At 54.3% G+C, this 12,909-nt stretch overlaps 1 protein-coding gene across 1 annotated transcript; it reads right to left on the bottom strand.

Moving 5' to 3' along the window:
- Positions 1 to 1,563: 1,563 nt before the first annotated feature.
- On the bottom strand, positions 1,564 to 12,236 carry TAL1 (TAL bHLH transcription factor 1, erythroid differentiation factor). The gene is made up of 4 exons (XM_068965456.1): positions 12,163 to 12,236; positions 8,251 to 8,688; positions 6,865 to 6,959; positions 1,564 to 2,018 (listed from the first exon to the last, which is right to left on the bottom strand). Exons 2-4 carry the CDS (start codon positions 8,685 to 8,687, stop codon positions 1,564 to 1,566), a joined length of 987 nt encoding a protein of 328 aa, XP_068821557.1. The 5' UTR covers position 8,688; positions 12,163 to 12,236.
- Between the last annotated feature and the right edge of the window lie 673 nt (positions 12,237 to 12,909).

The raw sequence follows: 12,909 nt of genomic DNA, 5'->3' as shown, positions 1-12,909 counted from the left end.
TATGGACAGGGCAAAGCCAGAGCATCAGAGCTGGCCGGGATGACTTGAGGACGCAATGACAGGTGTATGGGACTCGTGTGCAGCTTGCTCCATGGGCCTGGGATGTGGGTCACAGGCAGGCCTCACCTGAAGAAAATCATGTCCCACCATCTGGATTGACACAGGAGATCAATGAGGGGGCAGAGGTCCACTCTACAAAAGGATTCTCCACATTACCAAGGGACTTGCAGTAGAATTTCTTTAAAAGATGAAAGGATCTGATTTACAAAAATGTCATGTACAACTTTTAGCGGGGAGCACTCCTCATGCGTTACGCCAGCCTCCCATACACACTTGTGATGCCTGAAATTTGCAGACTTAGGGATGTTGAAGGTCCTGCTAAGTGAAAGTGAATGTGCATGGGTCTCAGCTGGTCTCTCACTGGGCTCCCCAGGGCCTAGAGGTGGGGCTGGATCCTTGGTCATATCAAGACCCTGAGGTCCCAAAATAACTGAAGTCAAGCAAAATCCCAAATATCAGGAATTCATAGGACGGAATTTGTCGATTCGGTTTCAGAACACAGCCCAGACCATCAACCATCCTGCAACAGGGAGGCCCCTCTGCACAGCCAGACCACCAGACAGGGCTGCACATCTCCTCTTAAGACCAGCACAGAGCCCATCAGCACACGGATATCCATGGCCCCCACACACGGCAACGTGTCCCTGGGAATACAGGCAGGTAGCTCTGAGACACCACCACAATTTGAAGCCCACGTGCCCCAGAGAGCTTTTGCTCAATTTCACTATCATTTCTCCTTTGTCTGCCTTCAAACGAAACCTATGGGGCACACTCACAGCCTCAGTCTCGGTCCCCACAGCCACAAGCATGAGGAAGGCAAATCTCAGTGGGAAGAAAGCAGAGCTTAGATCCCCAGGGCAAGAAGGGCTACTGGGTTTTCTGACCTTCTGGCCCAGCTAGGTGAGAGCAGGCTGTCTACTGGCCATCTTCTTCAGCCAGGCCCTGAAGAAGGCACCTCAGGGCTTGTGACTCTCTGCAGCAGCTGGCAAGCTGGATGGACCAACATGGGCCCGGGTGAAGATGAGGCTCAAGAAATGGGGAGCTATTGGGTACCTATATATTCGGACAGTGTGGCCACAAAAGCCACCCCAGCCAGCTTGGGAGGGGCTAAAGGCAAGGCAGAGGCTGCCGGATGCCTCGGAGAGAGCTGACAAGCCCAGGTCTCAGCGAAGACAGGGCTCCCGTGCTCCAGGCCAAAAGCAATGCCCCTTGAGCCTCTTACTTAAAAAGTCTTAGGGATTTGGAAAAAGGGGGAGACTGTGCCGTCTTCATAAAAAGTACCTACCACTTTGCTCCATTTTACTGGTCTCCTACTGAGGCAGGAAACAGGAAAACCAGCCCCAGAGGCAGCTGGGACTCCCCAAAGTTCAGACATCAAGGAAAGCTCATCAAGTCCATGTCCTACTTCAGAGCTGCCCAAAATTCACCCCACCTGCCCTAAAGCCCATGGTCCCAGCAGCCTGAGGGCACCCGCCTGGCTGGTCCTGCGTGGCCCCAGACCCATCACCGAGGGCCGGCTCCATCCGCGGCAGGCAGCATGGCAGGATGGAGGCTGCGGGCTGTGTGCTTGGGTGCCGGCTCTTCGGTGTAGCTGTCCGGGCTGGCTGCCCCGTCCAGGGAGCTGCCACAGCTGGAGTTCGGGGACAGCACATCCTGCAGGAGATCCTCGGGAGGCGCGCTGCCCCCTCCTCCCCCACCCCCTCCGCCAGCCCCCACTACAGGGTCCTTGCCAGGCTTGGCCCGCTGGGCGCCTTCCTCCTCCTGGTCATTGAGCAGCTTGGCCAGGAAGTTGATGTACTTCATGGCCAGGCGGAGGATCTCATTCTTGCTGAGCTTCTTGTCTGGTGGGTGTGTGGGGATTAGCTTGCGGAGCTCAGCGAAGGCCCCGTTCACATTCTGCTGCCGCCATCGCTCCCGGCTGTTGGTGAAGATGCGCCGCACGACTTTGGTGTGGGGACCTGGGGGCAGGAGGACAGGTTAGGAGAGTGGGTTGGAGATTCCCCAGGGCATATTCTTCTGTGGGGAAGAAGAGAAACCATCCATCGGAAAGCTTGGTAAACCCAGAATGCCTTCTTTCCTTTTGCTCAGAAAACTCTTACTCATCCTTCAAAACCCTCAGCTGTCTTCTCCCTCTCTGGGAATTTTCCCTAACCCCTCAGACAAGTGTCCAACCAACCACTGTGGCCCTATAATCCCAAATCTCCATCACCCTTGATCATGACTGTATGTTTCCAAGCTTGACTCCCCTGGTGGCTCAGATGGTAAAGCGTCTGCCTAGAATGCGGGCGACCCAAGTTCAGTCCCTGGGTTGGGAAGATCTCCCAGAGAAGGAAATGGCAACCCACTCCAGTATTCTTGCCTGGAAAATCCCATGGATGGAGGAGCCTGTAGGCTACAGTCCATGGAGTCGCAAAGAGTTGGATACAACTGAGTGACTTCACTTCACTTCTTTCCTCTGTGAGCTGTGAGACATTTTAGGACAGGAACCTTTTATAACTCATTCATTCATTCACTTGTGCCAAAAGGCCATATAGCACTAGTCAGATAAATTCTGGAGCCAGACTTTCTAGGTTCAATTTCTATTACTCCCTAGACCGTAACTCTGGGCAAATTACCTAAACTCTCTGTGCTTTAACTTCATCACCTGCAAAATGGAGAGAGTACCAGAGAACCAAGTTATAAGACTGTCATGTGTATCTAACAACTAACACAGGCAAAATACTTAAAGACGATACTTGCCTCGATACTTGCCTCCGGTTAAACCTTCACTAAATGTTACTTTTATCCATTCATCAGTTATTTACTGACAACCAGGCACTGTGCGTCAAAACTCAACGTTCAGAAAACTAAGATTATGGCATCTGGTCCCATCACTTCACGGCAAATACATGGAGAAATAATGGAAACAGTGACAGACTTTATTATTTTGGGCTCCAAAATCACTGCAGATGGTGGTTGCAGCCATGAAATTAAAAGACACTTGCTCCTTGGAAGAAAAGCTATGACCGACCTAGACAACCAATTAAAAAGCAGAGATATTACTTTGCCAACAAAGGTCCATCTAGTCAAAGCTATGGTTTCTCCAGTAGTCATGTATGGAAGTGAGAGTAGGACCATAAAGAAAGCTGCGTGCCAAAGAATTGATGATTTTGAACTATGGTGTTGGTGAAGCCTCTTGAGAATCCCTTGGACAGCAAGGAGATCAAACCAGTCAATCCTAAAGGAAATAAGTCCTGAATATATTGGAAGGGCTGGGGCTGATGCTGAAGCTCCAATACTTTGGCCACCTGATGTAAAGAACTGACTCATTGGAAAAGACCCTGATGCTGGGAAAGATTGAGGGCAGGAGGAGAAGGGGACGACAGAGGATGAGATGGTTGGATGGCATCACCGGCTCAATGGACCTGAGTTTGGGTAAACTCTGGGAGTTGGTGATGGACAGGGAGCCCTGGCGTTCTGCAGTCCATGGGGTTGCAAAGAGTCGGACATGACTGAGTGACTGAACTGAACTGAGGCACTGTGCTAGGCATTAAGAAATAAAGATGAAGAGGACAGAGTCCCTCCCCTCATGGAGCTGACATGTTAATGAGGATGACAGATAATAAACAAGCAGCAAACAAATAACAAACAGACAGGAACCTGAATGTAAATGAAAAGATGGAAAGGAGCTGTATGTTTTAGCTGAGGTGGCTGGGGACAGCCTTTCAGAAGAAGTGATGTCTGTAAGTCAAGAGAAAGTTGTTTAGTCGTGTCTGACTCTTTGTAGTCTCATGGACTGTAGCCCACCAGGCTCCTCTGTCCATGGAGGAGGAATTCTCCAGGCAAGAATTCTGGAGTGGGTTGTCATTTCCTTCTCCAGGGGATCTTCCCGACCCAGGGAGGGAACCCAGGTCTCCTGCATTGCAGGCATATTCTTTAGCGTCTGAGCCACCCTGTAATGGAAGAACTTAAAGAAGAGCCAGCCAGACATAGGAAGCGAAGCTGGAAGGGCATGTGCAAAGGCCCTGAGTTGAAAAACAGTGGAAGCTAGCCTGGCTAGATTAGTGTGGGTGAGATCAGAGTAGTCTAGGTCCAGATTCCACAGGGCCCTGCAGGGATTTTATTCTAAGGGTGCAGAAAGCACAGAATAAGAGCTTACTAAATATTTGCTGACTAACTGATCATGCTGACAGGTGGGGAATGGAGGAGAGAGCAGTGGGAAAATGACTTCACTGGGGGCTCTCTCCCCGGCCCAGGATAGGAGTGGAGAGACAGCCATGCCCAGGCTTGGCCTGAGGCTCTGGGCAGGTGTCTGAGGGCTGCCTCCGTCTCCCATGTCTAGAGTGCACTGAATACACACTGGACCAGTATTCACTAGTGCTCATGCACTAAGACTTGCAGAGCAGGTGCAGACACCAGTGTGCATGTATTGAGCACCTATGGTATACAAAGTACTGCACTAAATGTCCCAGCCTGACCAGGGATTCCCAAATCCAAGAATGGCAGAGGATGGCCCCACTAGCTCCCAGGTCCCAGGGCTGAGGCAGCTACTTCCCTCCCAAACACTGAGGCACAGAGCTAGCTAGCTCCTGGCAGTCTTCAGGATGCTTTGTGCCCTGAAGGAAATGCCAGTCCTGGGATAGTTGTTTGCCTTCCTCTGATGACCCTGGAACCAGACCTCAGAACATGGAAAGTTAGGTAGAGAGAATGGGTCACCTAAGACCCATTACTCATTTCACAGCTAGGGAGACTGCAGCCAAAACAGAGGCAGCCCTTGCCCCTGCAAACGAACTCATCAGTGCCAACACTTCCTGCTTGATCATCTCTCTCCTACAATCACACACACACATACACACCATGTGCCCAATCATTCATCTCTGCCTGCAGCGTCTTAGAAGCTGTCTTTCCAAACCCCAGCAGGCCCCCACCCAGCTGAAAGTGTTAAGTCACTCTTTTGTGACCCCATGGACTACAGCCTGCCAGGCTCCACTGTCCATGGGATTCTCCAGGCAAGAATACGGGAAGTGCGTTGCCATTTCCTTCTCCAGGGGAACTTCCTGACCCAGGGATCGAACGCACATCTCCTATGTCTCCTGCAATGGCAGGCGGGTTCTTTACCAAAAGCACCACCTGGGAAGCTGATTCTTCACCAAAGGTCAGACCCAGGCTGGGAAAAACACAACACTCCTGCTGGGCACTCCTACCCTGGCCTCCAGGCCAGACAGAGGGAAGTCCCTCAGCTGCGCCGTCAGAAGGACTGGTCCCTGCCCCGTGGCTGAGGACGAGGTGGGGCGAGGAGCATTATGGCTGCTGTCACAGCTAGAGCTACACGGACTCCAGAGGCAGCACCCATCCCAAGCCAGGTCCTAAAAGCACTTTACCCTATTGGTTCAACAGCCTGTGAGGAAGCTCTTATCCTCCCTAGTTTACAAATGAGAACACCAAGGCCCAGAAAAGTTCAGCAACAGGAATCCACATCAAGTCCTAACTTTAGACCTTATGTTATTAACAGCTCCACTTTTATTGGCTCCTTTTGGTTAAGCCTCTGATTTCAAAATCCTGCGGATATATCTTGCACCCTCATCCTTCCCTTCACCTTCATCTCTGTCTATTCCTCTCAGGTCTTTCTCAGAGAACTACCAACCTCTCCACAGCTTCCTCTTGCCTGAATCTATGCCTTGCTCCATGTCTTCTGTCTCATTCTCTCTGGGCACAGAATAGGTGCTTGGTAAACCCTGGGCATCCAGAGTGCACTGGAACTCCAGAAAGTCCTTCAGCTTTGAAGAGCCTGCTCTCCTGCCCCCTGGTGCTGGGCCCCCTCTAGTACATCTGCTCAACCCTGGGAAGAGGGACAGGGGTCCTTCAAATGTCCCCCTCCTCCAGCTGCTTCCTGAAAGTTTGGGGCCAAAGACTACTCAGGTAGTTCACATTAAAAGTGCTGAAACCCCTGGGATGGGGGAAGGGAGGGAGTAGGGTAGAATCCATGGTGTCAGGAAGGGAACAGGGACAAGAGGGGCCCACTTTGCATGGACCTGGGACAAGACCTTTAAAGGTACAATTCCAGGCAAGGAGGAGACTCCAGACTCTTCTCCCAAGAGGACTTTGGAGAAGGTGCAGATAATCCCTGGAGGTCGGTGCTTAGAGTCAGGGGCACCGTGTGTTTCTGCCCTCCCCAGGGATCCTTGGTGTTGAAGAAGACTCTTGAGAGTCCCTTGGACTGCAAGGAGATCCAACCAGTCCATTCTAAAGGAGATCAGCCCTGGGATTTCTTTGGAAGGAATGATGCTAAAGCTGAAACTCCAGTACTTCGGCCACCTCATGTGAAGAGTTGACTCACTGAAAAAGACTGATGCTGGGAGGGATTGGGGGAAGGAGGAGAAGGGAATGACAGAAGATGAGATGGCTGGATGGCATCACCAACTCGATGGATGTGAGTCTGAGTGAACTCCGGGAGTTGGTGATGGACAGGGAGGAAGAGTCGGACACGACTGAGCGACTGAACTGAACTGAACTGAGGGGTCCTTGCCGAGTGGAGAAACGGAGCTAGAGTGGAGACAACTAACAGTGGAGGTTTGAGCTAAGCACCACAGTGTGTCCCTCACTCCCATGCCCTCTCTTCCCAGGACTGGGTGGCAACCCCCAGCTCCACCCATCACCTCTCCTAGTCCCAGGCCAACAGGGCAAGGACTTTGACAGTTAGGGGCTCCAAGACAGCTCGCTCATCCCTGTGAGACACCTAGGGAGTTGTCCCTGATGGTCCCGGCTTCAGGGGCTCTAGCAGCTTGAGGGACTGAGTGTACAAGTTGGGGGTGGGAGTAAACTCACCGTCAGTAATCTCCATCTCATAAGGGGAGGGTCTCCTCTTCACTCGGTTGTTGGTGGCGAACATAGGGAAGGCATCTGGCTCCCCAAAGAAGCCACTGTAAGAGGGAGCAGGCAGACCACAAGATCACAGACCCTCCCCACCTGTTCTTGAGCCTCCCAACCCCTGAAAAAACAAGGGCAGCCCTGGTCCCTTCGCACCAGAATTGGGGCTAAAAGGAACATAAAACACACACACACCCCTCACCCAGCCTTTCTCTATGGTTAGACAAGCAAGGGGAGGGGGGCCATATACATGCACACCCTACACATACACACACACACACACACACATACACACATACTCAATGGCGAACACAGGGAGCAAACACGAAAATGAACACACATCCTGCACACACATACTCCCCTCCCCCATACAAGTGCACAATCCATAGACACCTCTGCGCCCAAACAGGTGCTCACACAGACAGACAGCCTTCACAGCTGGAGTGTGCAATTCCTGCGTCTCATAACTGCACCTTGTTCCCTACCCTCAGCCTCCCCTCACCTTCACCCCAGCCCCATGGGACCCACGGACAGACAACAGACAGGAAACCCTGACTCAGTCCTGCCGACATGCTCCCCCATCACCCACTCTACTGGACTCCCCTAGCTTCTTTCTCCGGCAGCCAGCCGGCAGGCTCCCCACTGCCCCACACTGTCTCTCCCTGCCTCATCTTCCCATCTCCACCCCAACCCTGCCTCCCGCTCTCCACCACCTCAGTGGTCCCACCAGGGAAACGGACACCTTCACACCGAAGGAAGCACTAGTCCAGGCCAGAGATAGCAGCTAGGAGAGGAGGGGCTCAGGAGAGGAGGGAGGGATCCATTCCCCAGGTGGAGGGGAGATTCGCGAGGAGCCCTCTCCAATCACTCTCAGATGCACGTCTCTCACCTGTCCACTGAGGATTGCAGAATCCAGAATAATTTCACACCGGAGCGCACTGAGACACACTCTTGCCTGGTACTCACACTCACAAGACTCCTCCAGTCCACCCGCCACCACGCAGCACCCCGCACTTCTGCTCACACCCAGCCGCATGCCTGCACTCCCCCTCCTCAGCTTCTGCGCTCCCTGCACGCCGCAGACACAAGCCATCCGCACACTGGCCCCTGCGTCCACACCCACGCACACACATACACAAACACATTTGCAGAGGGCTCCTTCCTCACTTGCACGGGGTCTTCAGCCTAGGCTTTTCCGTCCCCGGGTGTAAATCCCCTCTCCCCCTCTCTCCGCGAGCTCAGCCACTCGGCCTGGCCGGGAGGGGATGGCTGACTCCCCACGTGCGGAAGGGGAGTCCCAGGGCCCGCGCCGCCTGCCCACCCGCGCCTCCCGCCCGCCCTGACCTGCCGAGAGAGGCCAACGGCTGGCTGAGGCTGTAGAGCAGCGCGCGGCCGGGGGCGGCGGGGGCCGCCAGCGCGGGCGGGCTCAGCTGCACCATGCGGCCGTCGCCGGGCAGTTCCGCGGGGGCTGAGGCGGGCGCGGGCCCGGGTGGTCTGCACAGCTCTGTGGTGGGCACCCGATGGCGCGCTTCGGCCGCCGCAGACTCGCGGCCCTTTAAGTCCCGCGCGGCGCCGCCCCCACCGGCGGGGCCACCCCCCGGGCCGCCGGCGCGCGTGCCCAGCTCGATGACCGGGGGCTCCGCCGGGGCCGCGCGGCTCGTCTCCTTGGCGACGCCGTTCAGCAGGACCAGGTGCGGGGGGGCCATGCGGGCCTCGGCCGCGTCCCGTCCCTCTAGCGGGGGGTCACTGTGTGCCGCCTCGCTCGGCGGCTGCTCCGTCATCCTGCGGGTAGACAGACAGACAAGCGGACGCCCGCTCAGACCACGGCCCCCGGCCCACCCACGCTGGGGGGCGGGATGGGGCGGCGGCGGGGGGCGGCTGCTGAGGGAGGGGGTGAAGAGCGGAGGGAAACTCACGCACGAAGACGTGAGAAGACGCGGACCAACTTAACGCCACGTGGACACACACAAGCCCGGGGTGCTGGGGCCGGAGAGAAAGGGGGGTCTCCGGTTTGGGAGAAGAGAGGGGGATGCCTGGGAGACAGAGACTGAGGGCGGAAGGGACAGAAGTGGATAAGCACCAGAGACATTGGAAGAGAAGGAATACAAATCCAGCCAGCGCAAGAAAAACAGAGTTGAGGGGTAGGGGAGGGAGGCGGAAGGAAATGCAGAAAGAGGCGAGAAAGAAATACCACCCGTGCCCCTTCTCGGGGCCGCACGGGAAGAGGAGGGAGCAAATCCCCGACCGACTGTGCTCTTCCCGCCCCCCTTTTGGTTTTGGCGGGGAACCTGTCGCGCGGAGGTGGGGTGCTTTTTGCAAACACCCTCTTCTTTTCAACAATACGTGCCCCCAGCCTACCGCCACATACCCACATACGTACACCTGGAAATCTGGTGGGGGTGGGGGTGCGGGAGTGATCAGAGCTGGCAGAGAATTATCCAAAGGAACTCAGCTCTCCCTTTCAACACACATTCACCACCACCCCCGCGGGGGTGTCGGTCTACACCCAGCAAATCCACCTGTGTTCTGTGGAGCCGCTGGAATACCCAGTGACCCTTTACTCCCACCAGGATTGAAGATGGGTCATCAGGGAGGGAAGATGATGATCCAGGGCCTACCTCCCTGCACACTGTACTTCCTTTTGCTCAGCTGGACTCAGCAGTGAGGTGGGGGTCTAGAAGGGAGGCCTGGCTGAGGCGGTGTGGAGCCCGGACATTGGAAGAGTAGTGTTCTTAAGGCCACTGGGCTCTGGGCGCCCATCCACGAATGTGAGGAAGGGGTGTAATGATGGCTGGGGAACTCCTCCAGCACTCACCCATCTCCCTTTCCCATTTCGGTGTTGTCTTCTGGGGAACTAGAGGAATACCTCATATATGCATTTAAAAGCACTGTGCAAATGCTTAAGTAAACATTATTATAGGCAGAGAGACTGGGCCGGAAAGGGGACTGCCTTGCCCAAGGTCACAAAGAGTGGGACTAGAACTCCAGTCTCTTTGCAATCCTCCAGTGCATGCATGCATGCTAAGTCGCTTATCCGCTTATCCTCGGTACACATATATCCATATATCCCATATATCCCCCATATATATCCCTCCCATATATCCCCCCATCTCCAACCAAGAACATTGGTCTCCTCCTCAACCACATTCCAGAGTGATTGCAGGCAGAGTGATTGCATTTCCACTCTCTCCCAGTTCTTCCATAACATGCAACAACCACCACCCCCCCTACACACACACACAAACCGAAAACAGAAAAACTATGAGACTCTGGGTCCAGAGTGTGAAAATATTTGTCACTTAATAAAACAACAAAAACATAACCAACTCGACAGGCTTTATAAGACGTTCAAAATAAAGTTTCTGCTATCGGAATTATATAAGTAGGGTATTTTATAACAGAAAACAAATACACAAAAATCCAACTCAGCCCCAAGCAGAGAATTCATTCCTGGGAGCCATTCTGCCCCTGCACCGCTCTGGACTAGTTGGCCTGGGAGCCATCCTCCCACCCCAGAAGAAAGATGGGACCTTCTGAAACCTCCAGATGTCACTCAGCTTAGTTGCCACTAGACACAGCTGATGAATAATCACCATTTCAATTATGCTCCTGCCCTAAGTCTGCCAGCCCCATGGGCTGGACCCCAAAACGACAAAATTCCCCTAGACTTGGTATACCCTGGCTGCAAAGGCAGTAGGTCTGCAACACTTCATTGGAAGCGAGTTTATGATTATGGTGGAAACAATAGGTCTATATCCACAGAATGGGACTGCCAAGACACTTCAGTCACTAGAAATGCACCAGAGGTATACCACTAGAGACTTCCTGGCTCCCCTCAACAGTGAAATGCCCCAAGAGGCTGGCTCCCTACCTTACTATCCCCAGGCACCGTTGTGCACCCAGTGACACGTGCTTCAGTCTCAGCTTCTAAATGAATGACGAGCAGTTCACTATGCAATCACCAAAATGAGCCCAAGCTCTCCTACTTATACCTTCTGATTAATTCTGAGGCTTTGTGTAGGATCAGATCTCAGGGGGTGGGGGTGGTGGGAGCAAGTATTTCAGATGAGTTGACTCTGGCCCGAATGCTCTCTCCAGACGCCTATAAATATCTGTATCTCTCAGACTCCCCCTAAGAAACCTATAATTGGTCCCCTGGGCTTTGTGGCCAACCTCTCCCCGCCCCTCCTGGGACCTCAGGAAAACCCTGCTTGCTCTCTGCAACCAGGATCACCCAAGGCCAGGGATCCCGACTCTTGAGGAAGCCACTGCAGAATTCACTTTCGGTGATCAGTGACTAAACCCGATCACTTGGCTTTGGTTAAGATTATCAAAACGAAAGCCTAGTGATTTTTACTTGTTTTTATTAGGGAAAATGAAGAAGGGGAGTGAGAAGATTGCAGATTTTGAACTGAACAGCGCTGGACTATTCGACCATTATAACTCCTCTTTGTGCGACCAAATCCCAGCTCCAAGCCCCCTACCTCGGCTCATCTCCTGTTGCCAGGCAGGCAGCCGGATCATTTCCATATGTGTCTGAACAAGACCGGAGAACCTGAGAGCTCTAGGGGCAGACACCTGGTCTCTGGCAGTTCCCCATCCCCAGCAGGGAAAATTTTTTGTGTAAAAGCAGCCTCCGCCATGCCCTGGGCTAGAGCCACTGCCTTAGACCTGGCCTCCAGTCGGTCCCTCATACTGCATCCACACACACCCCCACCCCGGCATGACCCCCTGGGGGAGCCCCAAGCCTGCACACAAACCACAATCACCCCAGAACAGAACCACTTTCCCGCTGCTACTGGTGTGGAGGGGTGTTCGAACGCAGCCCCACCCTAGGCCTGAGGCCCCTGACTGGGCCCACCCAAGTTAGGACTGCGTTGGCCAGGATGGCTGCGGCCTTCTTCCTGCCGGGGCCCTCCCCTCCCCACTGCACACAACCTGACCTATCCGAATACAGCTGTCCCAAAGTTATGAGCCTTGTGAAACATTTACGGAACCATGGAGCATTAGGGGGAATACAGTCCAACTGACTGTTCTTATGCGGGAAAGGGCCCTGATGGAAGCCACAGTAGCAGAGGCCGCAGTCAGTGGCAGAGTCAGATCTCAGGATTCCCAGCTCTGGGTTCATCCTCCTCTCCCCCTCACCAATCTGAAACTGGACTGTCCTCTGTCCCCAGCGTTCCCCACCTCAGGCCAGATCCCAAGGCCTTCCTGGTGACTGTTTCCATCAGCCCTGTCATCCCCCCAGAAACTCACCTGGGGCATATTTAGAGAGACGGGCCCCTCTGAATAGGATCTCCACTCCTCCAGCCAGAGAGAGGTGGGAGTCGAGGTCCAGGTTGTGGACGGGGGTCTTTGCTCTCCCCCTCTCTCACCGAGAGCCCGGCAGTTAGGCCAGTTAGGCCGCGGTGTGGTCCTGGGCGGTCTGCCGCGCCCAAAGCGAGTTTCCAGGAAAGATGGGGGTGGAGAGAAAGGGAGGGCAAGAGGGAGGGAGAGAGAGAAATGGGGGTCAATGGCTGGGAATTACCTCATGTCCTCCTCAACCAACCCTGGGGATCGCCAGCAGCTTTCCACCCCCGACCTGCAGGTGTTTGAAGCCTCCCCCACACCCCCAGAAAAAAGAACCCGGCACCTGACCAATCAGGAATAACTACATAGTCCAACAACAACAGCTCTCGGCAGACTGCCCTGAACATTATCGGACCCTCCAACCCGGAGGGTTCAGTGTGGCTCGTTTGTTTTCTAACAGCGGTTGGCTCTGGAACCGAAGTCAGGCGAGTCAGAGCTGCGGCCACAGCACCGGAGTCGTCCGCAGCCTGGCTTGGGTGGGTAGGGGGATGTGTGTACCAAAAGGGGGATCCAGTCTTTAGACCGTGGTCGGTGGGACAAAACCTCTTAGAAGCCCCATTCTCTGACTCTCACCGCCCCACCTCCAACCTAAACCGAAACCAGAACCCAGTTCCAAAGACTACTTTCCCGAAGGGATACAACACAGTCTGAACC

This window comes from Capricornis sumatraensis, chromosome 2 (assembly GCF_032405125.1).
Source record: "Capricornis sumatraensis isolate serow.1 chromosome 2, serow.2, whole genome shotgun sequence".
NCBI lineage: Eukaryota > Metazoa > Chordata > Mammalia > Artiodactyla > Bovidae > Capricornis > Capricornis sumatraensis.
The sequence above is the reverse complement of the archived record's forward strand: the minus strand, read 5'-3'. Positions and strand labels throughout refer to the sequence as shown.